The 19,393-nt window shown below is 38.8% G+C and overlaps 1 protein-coding gene across 2 annotated transcripts in view; it reads left to right on the top strand.

The window, feature by feature from the left end:
- dennd4a (DENN/MADD domain containing 4A) overlaps window positions 1–19,393 on the top strand; it is a 31,425-nt gene that overhangs the window by 3,795 nt on the left and 8,237 nt on the right. Inside the window, exons 2-20 of one of the 2 annotated variants that reach the window (XM_058751251.1) lie at window positions 2,136–2,481; window positions 3,018–3,264; window positions 4,065–4,134; window positions 4,492–4,661; window positions 5,332–5,570; window positions 5,677–5,743; window positions 5,891–5,949; window positions 6,325–6,469; window positions 6,604–6,779; window positions 7,259–7,359; window positions 8,285–8,506; window positions 9,144–9,289; window positions 9,703–9,729; window positions 12,358–12,491; window positions 13,274–13,406; window positions 13,518–13,724; window positions 13,850–13,978; window positions 15,153–15,297; window positions 17,728–17,850. In XM_058751251.1, the coding sequence (XP_058607234.1) occupies window positions 2,171–2,481; window positions 3,018–3,264; window positions 4,065–4,134; window positions 4,492–4,661; window positions 5,332–5,570; window positions 5,677–5,743; window positions 5,891–5,949; window positions 6,325–6,469; window positions 6,604–6,779; window positions 7,259–7,359; window positions 8,285–8,506; window positions 9,144–9,289; window positions 9,703–9,729; window positions 12,358–12,491; window positions 13,274–13,406; window positions 13,518–13,724; window positions 13,850–13,978; window positions 15,153–15,297; window positions 17,728–17,850 (2,851 nt within the window). In that variant the 5' untranslated portion in view covers window positions 2,136–2,170. The remainder of the gene's footprint in view (window positions 1–2,135; window positions 2,482–3,017; window positions 3,265–4,064; window positions 4,135–4,491; window positions 4,662–5,331; window positions 5,571–5,676; window positions 5,744–5,890; window positions 5,950–6,324; window positions 6,470–6,603; window positions 6,780–7,258; window positions 7,360–8,284; window positions 8,507–9,143; window positions 9,290–9,702; window positions 9,730–12,357; window positions 12,492–13,273; window positions 13,407–13,517; window positions 13,725–13,849; window positions 13,979–15,152; window positions 15,298–17,727; window positions 17,851–19,393) is intronic. The other variant, XM_058751252.1, reaches the window with a different exon arrangement.

Below are 19,393 nucleotides of genomic sequence, written 5' to 3'. Positions count from 1 at the left end.
TGATGTTGAGCACAATATGTGAATTCAGCTATAGGAGAGACATCTGGAACAAAGCGTGCTTCAGTGTCTTTGTTAGTGTTGCTGGACAAGGGACAGAGAGAGTGTTCTAGAGACCCCTCCTACAAAGCCTGAAGCTTTATAAGGATGAGAAGGATTAGAGTTTTAAGGCCTGTATTTATTCTCGGCATCTAAACGGGATCATGAAATCTGCCGATGACTTGTCACCATTTCCAAAATATTTGGTAGAAACAGCAACTTCCTGTTTCACACCATCAGCGTCACTGGTTCCTCAAAAGACAAATTTCTTTACTTCGACACTTCGTTATGGCAAAAGAACTAGTCAATAGGTCAGTTTCAATTCCTAAGCTCTTAAGCCGTGTCCCATGACTCTGTTGGCCATTACTGTAAATCACAGAGAAGCCATTGGCTATAAAGCTGCAAGCCACCAAAGACCTTTCAGATGGTGTCCATTATAATGACGATGGTACTAGGCATGTAGCAGTTTCAATTTCTAGGTTCATGATTTTTGGTACAGTTCAATATTTGATCAGGGAAAAAATACTCTTTATTAGGTAAAAATCACTTTAAAAAGTTTAAACTTATATAGTTACTATATATAGTTCTTTTTTTATTAAATATAATTTTATTTTGAAAGGATCCATTAAATTGATTGAAAGTGACAGCAAAGAATCTGTTACAAATAAATGCTCAAACGAGTAAATGTTTGTGTCCCCTAGTAAAAAAACCCCCTATGCCATAATTTATTTAAAAAACATTTATTTACTAAGTATACTTCACATCCATTAACATATTTACTGACAGATCACGTAAGACTTTCTGATATAAAATTATAATTAAACTTTATTTGGAGTATTTCTTTATTGCACATTTCTTAATATTATGTGCTAAAATATGTTTTAATATCACTATTAATATGGATTGTACAATATGAGTCTTTCAATGCAAGATATTTTCAATATCTGAAGTATACTTGCAAGAGTTTCACTTTAGCACAGATATATTTATGTATCTTTAGTTGGACTTCAGCACTACTCCCGCAAAATTAAAGTGCATTAAAATGAGCTGTTCCAATTTAGCAGACTTTAAGCATACCAGTTTAGTATACAAGAAGTAAAATTGCAGGGTATTTTTCTTAGGCACATAAATATATAAATGTATTCGTAGTATACGTAGCACATATTTTTGTCAATAGGGTAGTCATCAAGGAATCCTGAAAAACATTTATCATGGATGGTTTCCACAGAAATATTAAGCAGCACAACTGTTTTCAATATGATAATAATGAAATACGTTTCTTGAGTAGAAAGTCAGCATATTAGAATGATTTCTGAAGGATCATGTGACATTGAAGACTGGAGTAATGGCTGCTAAAACGTTATACAAATTATACAAATATTATACATACTTTACACCCCTAGATTTAAGTTTCAGTCATTTGGTGGGACCCCTACAGAAAGATAACCCTGCTATTTTTGGTGCTATAAAGCCATGTGAGCGTCAGTCACTCGTAATGACTCGGAGTGAGTACATGTGCCGACTTGAGTGTTGTAAAAGAGAAGAGAATCTCTAATTAAGATATCAGTGGTTGTGGTATTAGTGAGGCTTATGGTGACAAACTTCACATTGATGCAGACAGAAGGAATTCCCTTTGTTGTCTGACCTTTTTAAGTACATTTTTTCTTCCTTCCTGTGCACTTACTCTGCAGGTACAAACTATATGACTCATCATTCAAAAGCATAATAGAACGTATTCCTTTATCCCCAGCAGGAACGGGTAATTGCTTCCGTCTCTCCAGTTTATATTTCACACAAAGATTGTTATATGATGTTGTGCTCTGCATCTGTGGATGTGTAATGGTCATATCCTTTTCTAAGCACATAAGGGAGCAAATGTAACCAGAGTAAAAATGGTATTTCCTAGGAGTGTTGTATAACTCGCACTGCATATGCTGATTGGTTTTTGAAAAATCCCTCCTGGTTTAAAGAAGGATGTTTTCATTTGTGAGGATGTTCGAATCTGAACACCTGGCATTATTAAGCAACAGTGTTTACTAGGCTGCAGTTTCGCATTTCTTCATGTGTTCACTCTATTCACATCGCTCTCTTGTTCCCAGCATATACAGTCCTCGTTTTATGGGGATGATCGAAGATGGAAGACAAAAGCCTTCGTGTAGCAGACTACTTTGTGGTGGCAGGACTCACCGACTCATCTAAGCCCTTCGAGGAAGATGTCCACCCTGAGGATGGTGGTCATAGGAGTTCAGCCCAGCTCAAGGCGCCCATCACTGATGTGACTGTGGTGATTCGCTCCCTAGGGGAGGAAGTACCTCGAGGGTATACCTGCGTTGAATGCACCCCCTCTGGACTTCCTGCCGAACTGAATGGAGGAAGCCTCATGGGGCCGCAGATCTTCCTCTGCTATAGGAGAGGCAGAGACAAACCACCGCTCACAGACCTGGGGTAAGACATCTAAGCTTCAGATATGATTGTTCCAAAACCTAGTAAGCTGCCTACTTAGAAAGCATTTTAAGTTATCCTCCTGAAGCAAAGTCTGTTCTAAACAGTTGCTAAAAGTTTAGTTTTTTTCCCAAACAAACTCAGTGACAAAAAGATTGTAGACGAAATGTTGACTATAAATATACCCAATTTGTGTAATATTAGAAGGTATCAAGAAAAAAAGCTAAATACAGAACTTGAAGAATATTTGCTTATTAGAACATCGTAGTTATTTTAGCAACATGCTAAATCTCAATTCTACTGGAATCAACAGTAAGTGAGTCATGTCTCTGATGCTACTTGAGGAATGCCTATTGATGGAGCTGCTCTCCAAATCACTAATTTATAAGGTACCGTTTAAGATGCGGTCTTTTAAGGTAGCTACTAATGGAGGCAGTAGACAGCTCAGGCAGCTCAGTTGATTTTGGAACCTGTTGTGTTTTCACTTTTTTTTTGCAGAACGTTTACTATCCTCATGTCCTTTGTTTCATGATTCTTAGCGTCCTCTTTGAGTGGAAGGAGAAACTGAAGCCAGATTGTCAAATTATACAGACTACGCCCTCTGGCCGCCCCGCTAATATCAGTAGCTCCTCCTCCCAAAGGATCTACATCACATATCGGCGTGCCTCTGAGAATCACTCTCACACCACGCTGGCTGTCACAGACATCTGTGTCATTATTCCCGGCAAGGGAGAGACACCACCACATGCTTTCTGCAAAGTGGACAAGAATCTCAACAGCAGTATGGTGAGCACAACAGTCAGCTTATCCTGCTCAAATGACCAGTTTAGATGGAGGAAAACTGGTTGACCATGATGGTTTTTGCTGGTCGTCCATGGAAGTCTTGCTAATCAAAGAACCTTGTTCAAACTCTAGGCAGCATTGAACTGCTTTAAAATGTAGAGATTTAGGGCCAGATTTACTAAACAGGGCAATATAGCATTTCAGCACAATTCCATAAAAGCGGTGATGGGAGGGCAAAATTCTATGTGTGATTTACTGACAATGCACAGAATAAATAACACAGACACAGCCCGATCATTTCCATAATGACCAGCGCAATCTACCAAGAGCAGCGCAAATTACCGCCTGCTTTAAGACATGCTTTTTTTGGGCATTAAATAACGGTGCAAATACCAGTGTATTGACAAGCACAAATGTTAGTAAATCGCGTTGCAAGATTCATTTTAATACTCTCCTCCCATGAATTTTACGTCTGAAAGGGAAACTCCTAAAAATGCATATTTAATAAGGTCAGGCTTATAAGGCTTCTTCACTGCGCGTATTTTAACGCCACAATGGTTTGTGCTGGCCCTTTGATTTAAATATGGGTACCATATTGGATATCAGCCAATATTGGCGAGGTTTTCTATAATTATCAGCTTATCAGTATTTCCAAAATTTTAGTATTGGTACATCCATGCTCAAAGCATTTTGTTTTCCTTAAATTATGAGTAATAACATATTACATACCACAATAATCAACAATTTACATATCTGTATAAAATTTGAAATCAACTTAATTTCTGTTTTTCCTGCTTTTACAGTGGGGGTCCTCTGTGTACTTGTGCTACAAAAAATCTTTGGCCAAAACCAACACACTTGCATTCAAAGCAGGTATTGTATCTCAGCCTTGAGTTGTTTTTCACAGTTTGTGTTTTGTTGTGCATTTTGCAGTGAACAGTAGGAGGGAAAGGATGCGTTAGTGAGAGGCACATCGGAGCAGTAGGATACTACTGCAGATGAATGAAACCTGATACTGCCATGTAGCAAGAACAACATGATGTCATTGTTAAGCTCAGCGCTCTCAGCACCAAAAAGATCTAGGCTTTAACCGCTGCCTGCGATTAGCTTGTCATATGGAAGACTGGGTCAAGTAATTAATTACAGGGAAAGAGATGCAGGATCTGTAATAATTGTTGTCTCTGACAGAGCTATACAGCCTAATTGAGGGTTTGTATGGGGTGTGTGCAGGTCTTTTGTCCAGATATCCAGAGGAGGATTATGATTCCTTTCCTTTGCCTGAATCCGTGCCCCTGTTTTGCCTGCCGATGGGAGCGTCGATTGAGTGCTGGCCCTCTCATACCAAATATTCTCTTCCTGTCTTTTCAACATTCGTTCTCACAGGCGCCTCCGGAGAGAAGGTACAGACAGGAAAATGCAACGCACAAATACACACACAAACATTTAGATTTTCTGCAGGTTTTCTTTTCACTGCAGCACCATCATTCTTTGAGAAAATCAGACACACAAGAAGGTGAATTGTCTTGTCTGGTTTAGCAATGTGCAAAGAATTTAAAGCAGCTAGAAACCAGCGCGGGCGGAATATCAAAGCTACCCATGAATAACGGGTCTCAGAAAAGAATCGAAAATAAGATGAACATGTGTAATTGGCCTGTTTAATAATGCATTGCTAAAGTGCTGTTTGGGTCAGCTCAATTATGTCAAACACATCAGTGCACTCAGCTCACTCTCCTCAGCCGAACAAGTCTCAAGGCTATTTGTGCTGCAGTATTGTATAATTTATTCATTTAGGTGAGCGGCTTCAAAAGAAACATGGCTAAGCTGAGATATTTCTGATCTAAAAGACTGCAAAAATAAATCTTCTGTATCACTTTCTCACTGGGTGGATTTGAGAAAAGCGGTATTGAAATAGATACTGTTGGTGATTGCTTTTAAGTAGGCAAAAATAGTTGCCATTGTGCACTTTAGAAATGTAATAACGTCATGCGGGTATCAAGACAGCTTTTTTGTTCTAAATGTAAACCATTCCAAATCCTAGAAGGTGTTCATGAGTCTGTATTTTGCTCTCAGGTTTATGGTGCCGCCATCCAGTTCTATGAGCCCTACCCAGAAGAACATTTGACTGACAAGCAGCGATCTCAGCTGGGCCTGCAGGCTAACGGGCTCAGGCCTGATGGATCCATGACTGTCCACACCAACAAAAGCATCTGCCTTCTCTCTCACTGGCCCTTTTTTGATGCTTTCTGTAACTTCCTGACCTTCCTCTACAGATACTCCATCTCAGGTCCACACACTCTGCCCATTGAAAAGTGAGTTCTAAGGACAATTTTAGAGGTTGCCAAGCTAGAGCAGAAATTTTAATGTCCGAAAACATTTTGCGGCCATTATAAAGTAATGTTTTTTGTTTGTCCTTAGGCATATTTCCCATTTCATGCACAAGGTTCCTTTCCCTTCCTCACAAAGGCCACGTATCCTGGTGCAGGTGAGTTTTGTGCACGTGGCATCTTTGTTTGAACACCGTCTTTCTTGAATGTGTCAAAAAAAACAAATGACAACTTGTGGTCAAATAGCTGCCAACCCTGGCCCTCATCTCACTGTGACCACTTGTTTGTGTGCTTGTTTTTCACAGCTGTCTCCACATGATAGCCTGATGCTGAGCCAGCCTGTTTCCTCTCCACTCCCTCTGAGGTAAGTCAGACACAAGATACACTGACCATGTCAGATGAATGCTGATCAAAGCATGAAGTGTGGAAATAATACTTTAGCAGGACCTGGTTAAGTGATATCTCTATAGCATGTTTCAATTGGGTTGAGACTTTTACAGACTTTTTTCTGTATTTTGCAATTACCTAAACATAGATCAATTGCTCATCATATGTTTTGCTTTGTGTTTTTTGTTTGGATTGCTTTTTTTTTGCTTTTTTTTTGTTATATGTTATGTTATGTTTCGTTCTGCTTTGCTTTGCTATGCTATGCTATGCTTTGTTGTGGTTTGTTTTTTTCGGTTTGGTTTTATTTTAAGTGAGTATGTGTTGTTTACACACCTATTTTATCTGCCCACAGTGGCGGAAGGCTCTCTACACTGCTGTTGAACCTTGGCCCAAAAAATGCAGCGACTCTGCTGGTGTTGGCTGTGACTGAACATAAGATCCTAGTTCACTCCTTACGTCCAGCTGTTCTTACCAGCGTTACCGAGGCCCTGGTGTCGGTGAGTGGAAGACTATTCGTTTTCTCTCATGCCTTTCCTATTTCTATTTTAAGATTCTTACAGTATCAGTTCCTTTTGGTTGTTGTCCCACTTTTGGCTGTGTCTTATCTCAACTTGTTTTACGTGTTCCACAGATGATTTTTCCCTTCCACTGGCCATGCCCATACATTCCTCTCTGCCCGCTGGCCCTGGCAGATGTGCTCAGTGCTCCATGCCCTTTCATTGTAGGGGTGGACTCACGGTACTTTGACCTCTATGAGCCACCAACGGACATAAGCTGTGTGGACCTGGACACCAACACTATAACTCAGTGAGTGACCTTTTTACCTCTACATAGTTCTGAGTTCCCATGAGAGCCTCTCCTGATCTTTTTGACCTATGTTGTTGAGATAAAGTCATCTTTTACCACATAAATTCACAAAATAAACACTAATTTCCCTGTGTAGATGATGATTGGTGTCTTTTGTGATATGAATAGTGTTTATGTTCATAAGAAATTCTAAGCAATAGCAAACATTTTTCAAGTGAAATTCCGAGTAATAACATTCTTTATCTTTATGCAGATATATGAGCAGTGAGGAATGTTGTAGTAAAGATAGGACCCTCAGTACCACCATGTGTTGAACACATGCTCCTGTGTTGTTATTTGCCAGTATTCACCTTAAAGTTTACAGACCTTGTAAAAGCTATATTTAAACTATAAAGCAGCCCTTAGTTATGTTGTTCACGGGCATGGACTCACTTCGCTGTTTACCCTCTCAAATAATAAACATGTGTGGCCTATTTCAGTAAAGAAGAGCGCAGATCCCTGACCTGGAAGATCCTGCCAAGAAAAGCCTGTAAACATCTGATCAACACCCTCAGCAATCTCCACCAGCAACTGGATGAGGGTTAGTGAGGGCGGGTCACTGTGGTGTCAACAAAGAAATGATTTCACTTATATTCTGTCCTTTTCAAGCCAATATTAGTTCACTTCACTGCACAGAAAGTTCCATTCTTATTGGCCTTCTATTGTCCTTTTGGGCTCTGACAGTATCATTTTTATTACCTAACAATGTTTTATGAATGCTTGACCGAGTAAGAGCAAAACCAGTCATCCTTGAGATATGATGAGATTTAGAGACGAGGGCAATTGGCTTGATAGAGGTGAAGTAAAAGGCACAAAGTCTTTTTTTCGAGTGCTGGGATGCTATCATGATACATGAGAGCTGATTCATGCTTCAGTCTTTGAACCAGACTTTGAACTCAATGTGTTTTTGGTTCTCCAAAACGTCCTGTATGGAATGTACCGACTTGTAGAATTGGGCCTAAAGAGTGAGATTATTTATAGGTAAACTGTAATAAAAATTATATGTCTTTCTGTGCTAAGTGACTGTGTTCCCATTTGTTTTATGGAGAACATTATGTGTCCATTGATGTGGATGTTTAATAACAGACAGAGCCTATGATCTTTTTGCTGACCTTTCTGAAGTGATGTGAAAGGAGCTTATGTACTGCACCCATATCTCAAATTGAGCCTACTATATCTTCATTATTGAGATATGCTACGTATATAACCTAGACATTACCAGTACATTTCTCCTTGTGTATGACAGTTGCCTTGTACTCTGCCATTGAAAAATTAGGTGTAATATTCTATGGCTGAATTTATTTGATCAAAAATACAGTAAAAACTATAATTATGGTAAATATGACTACAATTTAAATGTGTTCTGCTTTAACGTATTTTAAAATGGAAATAAATAAAAATCTTACTGACTCAAAACTTTTGAATGGAAGTTTAAAAATAGTAATTTAAGCATTGATCTTCCACAGGTTATCAGATGAGTCGTGAGGAAGGACAGATGGAGGCCTTCATGAGCGAGCGGGAACCTGGCAGTGGTGGGAAAAGTCTGGAAACCTTGGAGCTAGAGATCCAGGAGGCTTTCCTGCGCTTCATGGCAGCCATCTTGAAAGGCTACCGTTCATACCTGTTGCCCATCACACAGGCTCCATCTGAAAAAGCAACTGACGCCAGTTCACTCTTCGATCTGCAAGGTGAGCAGCCAAGATAGACGTGATGTTTGAATCCTCTTCTCTTGTCCCTATGTATCAGGTTGTTTGTGAACGTCAGGAACAGCTGTAATAGAGTTGCTTCATCAGTGTTAAAACGGAAAAAACAATGCATTAAAATCTTGTTTTGACCCAACCACATGCAGTGAGTCCACTGTGATACATTAGTGGAATGCTGAAGCTCAACAGCTGCTCAGAATGCTCAAATCTGGCCCTGTGCCTGTGGAGTCTGGCTTAAATCAGGCTTGAAATTATTGTGGCGATTTTGATAAAGCCCCATTGGAAATTAGACATGCCTGACAGGTCCAACAAACTACAATGATTAATAGAATGTCTGAGAACACATCTGCAGCCTCTTATGTAATCCCTGAGTTAGAATCTGTTGCGTCTTTGACACTGTGTACACTCTACGGCTTCCTCAATGACGACAGTCTAGTGAATAACACGTAATTCATGACACGCCCTCTTAAATTTGACTGATTAAATGTTTAATCGCAACGGACAACTGTGGCGGTGAATTATAGTAATCAAATAATGAATGCAATCACTTTTTTTTATTGTAATGGCATCTCTCTGACTTTACGCTTGATGTCCTTGACTTTCAATATGGCTTTTTTTGCAGGCTTTTTGAAGAGTCGTGATCGATCCCATCAAAAGTTTTACTCCCTCATGACCAAGACTCAGATGTTCATTCGTTTCATCGAAGAGTGCTCTTTTGTCAGCGATAAGGATGCAAGCCTTGCTTTCTTTGATGACTGTGTTGACAAGGTATGAAACATACATATTTAGTTCCCACTAAGAAATACATCTCATGCCTTTATCCAGAATACAGCCGCCTCTAATTAGATTCACTATAAACTGCTTCTACAAAGCTCACGAAGAGTTACCATTTTAAACTACACTCCAGGCTCTTAGCAAAGAGCATGTGAAAAATGCAAAGAGTTCAAGGAAGTGTACACGGCATGGGAACAGTAAGGGGAAATGTTGTCGTTAATAGCTGTGCTGTTGTGATCCCTTGGGCGTACTTATGTCAGGTTATTAATTTTCTTTGAGCATTGTTCTCTCGTTTGTTCTTTTCTTCTTTCTGGTGTTTCATCTAAAAAGCCTGTCCTATTATTTTTGGTTTTCTCACTACTTCCTTTTCTCTTTTAACTTTTCTCTTTACTTGCTTGCTTGGAAAGTTATTCGGTACGGAGAAAGGGGGGAAGGTAAGTTGCTTAATTCAGTGTCTTTTAACTTTTGATGTATTTCAGAACTGAAAATAGTTACAAAAAATTACAAAAAAATGGCTTTTAATGGTTCTGAGAACTATTTTATTTTACTTTATTTATATTAATAATATCTAAAAAAACATTAGGACTGCCACTAGGATAAAAACCCTCACCCTAGTTTTTTGACCTCAGTTGACAGACATGACCTGTTTTATTTTGTGGTTTGTTTTTCACCGTGGGTGTGGTGATTCATAGCTGGTATTATGAATCTTGGCTTTGAAGATGCATGTTTGCTGCCTTCATAATTAAAAACATTTCTGTTTAGATCAGAGTCTCTGCAGAACCACTGAGATCCTGCATGCATAATTAATTTTTCTGTGCCTTATGCCACTTTGCGTTTTCTTATATTCGCAACTGTTGTGCCCTTTCTCTGTATGATCCAGACTGCACAAGGATCTGAAGCTGTATCTTCAGCAAACTGCTGCAAGTTGTCTCCTTTTTAAAGTGCAGACAAATATATTCCCGGGTGGTTGTTTTGTGCCTTTGTAGTACATTTATATCCGTCTCAACAGGATCACAATTTATTCTTATTTAGAGGAGCAGGAGTCATCTCTCACCTGTCCTCCTCACAAGGCTGTAGGGTGCTAGTAAAGACGAATGTGCAGCTCTTTGTCTTACACTTTCAATTATGCTGCCATCAGTGAAAGTCACACTTATCCTGCTCTGGCCTGTCCTTCTGTTATGCAAGGACCTTGGAGGACAGTTCTTTATCACTGTGGTAGTAATGAAAATGACAGTTTGAGTTGATTTAAACTGACATGGGTCTGTGGGTTGTGTTCACAGAGGACATTTATAAAGGAACCAGGGAGGTAAAGGACAAACCATGGACCGCTGTAGCCTGAAAGCATTTGGTTACAGTGTGACACCTCAATGATCCAATGAACCAATTTTAAAGTTCATCAGAATTTAGTAATACATAACCATCTTTCTGAGTATCTGAGTAAAACTTTTGATTTTGGCGCTGCCTTTGTTTTCAAAACGTGTGTTCAAAACTCTCAATGTTGAATACGGTCGACATTTGAACGTATTCTGCAGCACTATGTATAATTATTACAGTTATACATAGAGTCTGCTGTGGAATATTATTGAAACTATTTTTAAATTCTTTATTACACTGTTGTCCCTGGCAACAAATCTCCTACACTGCTAGATTTATACTATTGCTCTCTTTCCTCTCACACAATAAACTAATTTCTTTTCAAACCAACATCCATTTATGTATTTACTTGGTAAGCTGTGTAAAAAACTGAATCCAGTCTACATTCCCCTGATGATGGTTTATTTTGTAGTTAAAGAACAGCTGACTATACATTATTTGTTTATATATAGATATACATAAAAAATTTGAAACATTTAAAAATAAATAAATCAGGCTTTCAATAAAACAGCTAATACAACACTTTCACTTCCTGAGGTAGCATATATACTAAACATACATACATGCATACATATATATGACCCTCTGAGGTAGAAAAAATTTCAGCATTTTCTAAAGGTTAGGCACCTGCTTTCACTGACTACTTGTTGAAAATGGACTTTAGACTTCATTTTGTACCGTATTCATGGAAAGTGCCTTTTGGCATCCTGGTGCATTACAGAGAGCTCTAATTGATGCCACAGTCATCAATGCTGTTTTTCTCTGGTAAAAAGAGTCACTGATTGATCTAAAACCTTCTCAGGGAAACTCATTTGGCAAGTCCAGCAAGAGCTTGATTCTGTTCTGTTGCTCTTATTGTCTGTCTAATAATTTTGTAACAATATGATCCAAAACCTTTTTGCTGAGAATGCTTTACAGATACTTAAACTGATTTTCTTTCTATCAATAAATATAAAGTCATGCTTTATTTGATAGCCAGTGTAGTACAGTGGCATAGGCTTCATGATGCATTTATGGTCCATTTATGGTTGTAGACAGACTTTGTCTGAAGGCTAAATGCACAGTGGCTCCTCCAAGCCTTGTCTAGCCTATAAATTGCACTGGGATGGTTTCGCGCCCCTCGAGCAATACAACATTAAGCGTTAAGTCCAGGTCAGTGCACTTGTAGTGCGTCTGTGGCAGATGGGGAGGATTGGATGAAGACTAGGAGAATCAGAGCTTCTTGGTACAGATGTGAGATCAGTCGGTCACAGCGATGTGGGAGATTATCAGTCATTTACACTAAAACCAGTGCTCCATCTGATCTGAGATCAGATCATCTGCACTTGGCAAAGTGCAGCATGTCCAGACAATGGAAAATCCCTTGGCATGGTTGTATGGCAGTATGTGTGTCTGCTTCAAGATTCAGTTCCCAATTCTGACCAAAATGTAGCTTTGCATTGACAGTGATGGGTCTGTTTGACTATATAGTAGTACTGAGTAAGTTTGCAAGTGATAAGGCTTTTTTAAGCCTTCCAGTTGCTATAAATATTCTCTCCGTTTCCTCTTTTGACATTTTACTTTCCTCTTTTTATTCAGAGACCAGTGTTGGCAAACATATGTCCTCAGTCATGGGTCATTGCCTCTACTATGTGTTCTAGTGGGAACAGAACACAGTCTGTACCTCATAAAGTGTGTTTTTACTCTAGGTGGACAGTGATAAGCCAGAAGACACAAGGCTTATTGAACTTGACAAATCCCACCGCAGCGAGCACACGGTCTACATAACCCCTCCAGAGCTGCCAGCACTTCCAGAAGGAGAAGAGCCACCTATGGTTTATAGGTAAGACAGACGCTTCCGGCACACAAACTCCCATGTACACTACAACACTGTGCACATAAACAGTGTGCCACACCACAGATGGCATTGTAGCAATGGCGTAATCCCCTTCTAAACCTTTCCCAGGGTGCAGCATGTAGAGTAATCCCCTCTACAGATCGTGTGTCTACAGAAACTCTCACTAAAGCAGTAATGCACACTCCTCAGAGAGCATGTGATAATATTAAGTGGATCTGTTGTTTCGGGATTTAGTATTATTTTGTTGCAATGGGGTGTCTTGACATTAAAGATTAATATTGTCCCATATCCCATATATCGATTTTTTTATTATTATTTGTAGCCCAAGTTTGTCCTTATGTGTCATGCTATTCATATTTTTTAAATTGTCAAATTTTTGTAATATTTTTTATTTATTTTAAATGACAGATTTTCTATTATTTTTGTAATACATTTTGTGAATTTATTTTCTATTATATAAACATATTTTATTGAATTTTGAATTTTTTTCTTTTTAAGTATAGTTGACATCATAAAAATAGCCACAGAAGCTGGTATGGCGTTAAAAAACAAAGGGGAAAAAAACGTTAATATTATATATTATTTTTAACTTTTAAAATCTGCAATCCTATCTTTATAATAATCTTCTCTAAAGCTGCAGAAACTACATAGATTGCCTGCGGTTAGTGCAGCTTGCTGTAGCATTGTGCTTTTGATAAATAAACTTTGACGTGACTTCACAATAACAATCAAGTATAAGCTTAGCATGCACTCTTGATGTCTTGCAGCTACAGTGGGTTTCCGGTACTGAACGCCCAACTCTGTGAGCTTCAGGATGGTCCCAGAGTCCCCAAAGCAACATCAGCTGTGAGACACATCAGTCCCATCAGCCCAGCTGCCATTTTCAGGCGTTCCCAACAGGTTGAAATTTCAAACAGTAGTCTCATCCAAATCACACCCCATGATGCCGCTTGTCAAATCTCTCCCCCTCTTCTCTAATACCCCATCCTCTCTCTGATCCTCCCTTTGTAGGAGATCAAATCAGCCCAGAGGATGGCTAAGACGTACTCCTCCATCCCACAGATGTGGTCCAAGTGTCTGCTCAGACATTGTCACGGCCTGTGGTTCATCTGCCTGCCTGCGTATGTCAGCGCTTGCCACTCAAAGGTGCGGGCGCTGCATACTGCTTACGACGTGCTGAGAAACATGCAGGACAAAAAGTTGCAGCCCCCTGATGAGGTAGAATCGCCTAACAATCTCCATTGATTGGTTTTGCCAGTACAGTTTGTGCTGCACCTAGACAGTGGAAATTTCCACCGGTGTTGTGGTTTTGTAAGTAATGGCTCGTTTCTGCTTCAATGGAGGTGTGTTACCGGGTCCTGATGCAGCTGTGTGGGCAGTATGGACAGCCTGTTCTTGCTGTCCGGGTTCTTTTTGAAATGAAGAAAGCCGGAGTGCAGCCTAATGCCATTACCTATGGATACTACAACAGGGTGAGCATAGTTTTCTTTTCTGCTACATAGAGACACATTGCAATCTAAATAATACTAAATAAATATACATATATTATCTGTGCTGATACATACTTTTAGTTTTGTGGTAGACCACATGATACAAAATTTCTGAATTTTATTGCTATTTCTTGATCAAATACATGCAGTGACTTTTTTTAAAAAAAATCTAAATGTATGGAATGTATTATAAAATTAAATATCAAAATGGAATGTTTATCCTCATAAGTGCACCTGTTTTTTTAATGTTGTCTGGGTGGTACTTTCTTTTCTTTTTGGTGTTTTGCTGGTTTTTGAGGATGAGAAAATGTCACGCAAACTGTGTCGCATCATCTGATTTGATTATATTTTACAAAAGTGACATTAATTTGCACTGAAATGAAAACAACATCGACGACAAAAGATATAAGATGTTTTCTCCTAATTTTATAAGTTAATAAGCATTATTATTTTAATGTTTTTAATGTGCACAATTATATGGTTAGTTGCAATTTTGCTTTTAGCATTTTTCCTACTAGCCTACTAACTAGAACAGACAGAATCAGGACAGCTCTGCAACCCATTTATGAGTCCCAACCCAATCGCTGCTCTGGCATAATTGGTTTGTAAATGCCACTTGGTTTGACATTTTGTTTTCTAATAAAATGACATCAATATATTATAAGTGTATAAGTATGCAAATACATTTTAGATTTCATAAAAAGGTGACCGATGACATATTTGTGTAATTTCATTTTGTAAAATCACTTCTTCAGAAGAAGCAGAGAGAAAACAGATTTATCCTATGTAGGTGTGTTATGCTGATGCTCAAGAGCCTTGAGCTGGCAGCGCATTTGGCATGTGACTCTATTTCTCATGCCTGTTATCATTAGACAAAAGCTCAGACTAGCAATCATCTCCCCAGGGACCATTTTTTGTGTGTGCTTTGCAAGATGTCCCAAAATACCAAGAGGACACACTCACAGAGACATAAGTCCGGGCAGCTGAGTGTTGTTCTAATTCTATCAGAGTAATTACAGTTAGTCCTTGAGAGAGAACACAATCTACTTAAGATAATGAGAGGCGTTGCACTGTAGAATTATTTAGTTAATCTCTATGTGAGTGTGTGTGTGTGTGTGTGTGTGTGTGTCTCACTGTGCTGTTCTTCTCTCCCCAGGCCGTTCTGGAGAGCACGTGGCCTTCCTCCACCAGAGGGGGATACTTCCTGTGGGGAAAGCTGAGAAATGTGGTTCGGGGTGTGGTGCTGTTCAAACAAGTATGGAGGAGGCAGACCACCCACCCAAAAGACACCCATCTCTCTGGTAAAACCCCCAACTCCATTTCACACATTCCACAGGAGTGGACACACTCTTTAAATTTTCTGTAAAAACAAAGTCAGGTCCAATCTAGAAAAATTACACAGGATTATGCTGCTTCTTTTCAAAATGTAAAACAAAAAAAAAAGATTGACAGTCTTTTAATGCACTGTAAAAGCTCCAAAATCAATATAAGATGGTGTACAAGGCTGGCAAAATATCTAAGTATTGTGACGGGAGGAGCCAACGACAGACACAGTGGGTGTGGCGTCAGGCCTCGGAGAGGCTTTTATTTAACAATTGATAAAATAAAGTGTCCAGGGAAAGAAGTGTCCAAAATAAACAGGGGGTCTGGTGTCCTCGTCGTGCTGTCCCTCTACGCACCCTTCCTGGACCCACGAGGACACCAGCGTGCATGCACGGGGGAAGAGACCGGTCTCTCGAGGAGAGGCGCGCTGGGCATTTAACAGCGGCGGTGATGAGGCTTCATTCAGTCCAGCTGTGCCTCATCACACGCCGCCAGCCCGCGTTGATCCCACGCCCCTCCTCTCATCCACCCACTCCAGTCGGGAGCCTGGTGAAGGGCGGCGAATAAGGGACGGGGTGGTGATGATAATGAGGGGGAGGGCCACTGATCCGTCACAGTATGTCTAAATAAATTTAATTTAGGCAGATTTTACCCAAATTACCCATTTTACTCAACTATGACTATTCTAACATAATATACAGTATATGTAATAAAAATACATGATAAAATATGAGTATTTTACCCAATGTATGTTAGAGCAGCAATGGTAAATTCTATTGAAATCAATTGTGAGTGAGTGTCTAGTTGCTTCATATAAGAAGGAATTATGCTTGGAATTGCTGCCTTTGAAAATCGGTTCCAAATTGGCCACTTTTGAGATTTTGGTTAGGAAGCTGTGTATAGACAAGGTAGTTTGATAGATTTTGGAACAGAATTCAATATTGGGCAATGGCCATAGAATTTGGGCCAGTTCATTAATAGCTACATTCACTGCTTCTACAAAGTAATAATCATTCTGACTCAGTTCCTCACCAGGACTTTTAATTGCTCTTCAAAATAGTTAGTTATATCATCAGAGTTGTTTCAGAATAAAGATATCCCCTTAGAGACGCTAGCCAAGTCTGGAGGGGAGCATGGACTCAATATCATTTCCCACTGTCAGAAAAACTTTCCATCATTTCTCACAAAGACAGGGTTACTTGAGTTTTGTGCCTGAGGAGGTACCATCTCTCAGCTATCTCCCCCTCAGTACTCGGGCTAGATCCAGCCTGCCTGCTGAACCAGAAAGACTATAATGGGTCCAATTAAGATAAGAGTCGATAGCCGCCTCCTCAGCCACTACAGTTCACAGTCTGCACTTGATTTGATCTGCTTTCTCACACAGCCCCCTGTAAACAGCATATTAGAGAAGAGCACAAGAGGGATTTCATAATTAAAACAAGCTGCCATAACCCACAACCCCCCAAAAACTGCAACTTCCTCATGCAGAACGAATTTATCTCACACTAAAGGACTTTAGGGAATAAAGATCTGATTGGTGGATTTACTTCTCAATTTATTAAATCCAAGTTATAATAAATGAATGTACAGTACCATTCAAAATTTTGGGGTCAATGTGATTTTCTTTTTTTCTTTTGAAAGGAATTAATACTTTTATTCAACAAGGATGCATTGAATTGATCAAAAGTGAGAGTAAAGATTTTGTAAGTATAGTTGAAAAGAAAATCAGTTTTGAATAAATGCTGTACTTTTGAACTTTCTATTCATCAAAGAATCCTGAAAACCGTCACTGTTTCCACAAAATATTAAGCACCATATTATAATCATGACAATATTAAAATGACCTCTGAAGTATCACATGACGCTGAAAACCATCAGAGGAATAAATTACATTTTAAATTGGAAACAGTTCATTTACCTTGTAAAAAAATTTACCAACCCCAAACTTTTTGAATAGTAGTGTATATTTTATTATTAATTATGAAATGTATGTTATAGATTTTATTTTTTTCCTCTGGTAAACAAAAATCTAAATATCATAAAATAACTTTAAAAATTAACTGCACAAGACAATAATACATATTGTCTAAGCATGTATCTTGAATGAAGTTTATTTTACCGTTTTAAAGGTTTTTTTTGTTAGATTTTGCTTAAAATGGTAATGAGAGAGATTCTCAATTTGAAAGCCCTCAACAACCTTCTCACCATGTGGGAGGCTTTATTTTTCATTTTGGATCAGAAAACACACTACACACGTTTTTTCATTGCTCTTTTTTGCTCTGTTGCCACTTTGAAATATGATGAAATCTTTGGCCAGAGAGCTTTTCACGTTGCAAACTGTTGTGTTTTGAAATATGTTACTTGTTAGTTCTCCTCCTAACTGTCTTTCATACTGTTCTTCCGAGCAGATGCCAGTGATCTCGACAATGTCAGCCATGGCAGTCTGGACAGCTCTAACGATTCGGCAGAACGAGTTTCCATTGATACAGACTTCACTAAAATGGATTCCAGTGATGACAGATCCAGCACAGGTACCCGGTCTGCTTTCAGTCTGTCTGTGTTCTCGTTCCATCATCAGTTTTCCACTGCGCTCTTGGCACAACAGGACGTGCTTCTCTCTCCTTCAAACTCGTCAGAAGTCTCTAGGAGAGTCATTATTTTTCACAGTGGGAGTGAAAAGACATCTCTCCCGCTTTTTTTCTCGCTTTCAATGTTTTCTTTTTTTTTTAAAGCACACATTAGTATAACACATTTGGTGCAGTGGACAAAAGCATTACGCCCATTCACATGCCCCCTCAGATGATCCAAATGAATTTTGAAAGCAACTTCCAAAACAAAAAAATTTATCAAATATACAATTTCATTATGAAATACACTACTGTTTAAAAGTTTGGGGTTTGTACTTTTTATTTTAAATATATATGGTCAACAGAGCTGCATTTATTTGATCAAAAAACATACCGTTTAAAACAGTCATTTCTATTTCAGTGTATTTTAAAATGTAATTTTTACTGTGATGACATGCTTTATTTTAGCAGCTATTACTTTATGTATTCATTGTCACATGTTCTTTCAGAAATCATTCTAATATGCTGATTTGATGCTCAAGAAACATTTCCTATTATTATCAATGCTTAAAACAGTTATGTTGTTTACATTTTTGTGGAAACCATGATACATTCTTTTCTGGACACTTTGCTGAATAGAAAGTTCAAAAGAACAGCATTTATTTTAATATAAACTTTGGTAACATTATAAATGTCTTTACTATCACTTTTGATCAAATTAATGCATCCTTGCTGAATATAAATATTAATTTATTTTTTACAAGTCTTACTGACCTCAAACATTTAAACAGTAGTGTGCAATGTTTTTGCAGGATCTTTAAACTGAGATGGGCCTAGCAATCATCTCCATGCCCTCTTGTTACTTATATCAAAAGATGCATATTTTTTGTTGTTGTATTTGTCCATAGAATGAAAGTCAATATGGTTCAAAACAGCATTAGGCCCCATTAATATTCATTACATGACAGAAAAATAAATAAAAAATACTGTACACCTTTGTATTCCACAAAAAAAGGAAAGTAATGAAATGAAAACAAACGAGCAGGACTGCAGTAGGTGCCTGACACCCATATCTGAGAATATGTTAAAAGACAGAGAAGAAAGCCCCTCTATATGTTCGAACAGCTTTTTGAAGTATTCTAATGCTATAGGCAGTGATGCCCATGGAGTAGATCTGAGAGATGTACGGTTTGACAGAAGAGACTCGCAGTTACTGAGCACTCACAGGCAGTGGTGTAGCACGAGTCTGTCTGAGGAGGCAAGAAAGGAAAGAAGGAATGACTAATGGTGTTATTTTAGCTCACCTCTGGAGGCAGATGTGAGCCCCATCAGCTTTCTCAATGTGGCTCAGAAGCAGCCACCCTGTGATTGTCTTTCAGTGTGTTTCTGCCCTGTTATGGTATATGAGAGAGTAAATCAGTGCTCCTTTTTTGATGTTATGTTATCATGCGTTATGATGGGCTATGCTGAAATAACTTTGTTTGAAGCCGTTCTCCTATGAGTCTCT

Source organism: Onychostoma macrolepis, chromosome 18, assembly GCF_012432095.1.
Source record: "Onychostoma macrolepis isolate SWU-2019 chromosome 18, ASM1243209v1, whole genome shotgun sequence".
Lineage (NCBI taxonomy): Eukaryota > Metazoa > Chordata > Actinopteri > Cypriniformes > Cyprinidae > Onychostoma > Onychostoma macrolepis.
The sequence above is the reverse complement of the archived record's forward strand: the minus strand, read 5'-3'. Positions and strand labels throughout refer to the sequence as shown.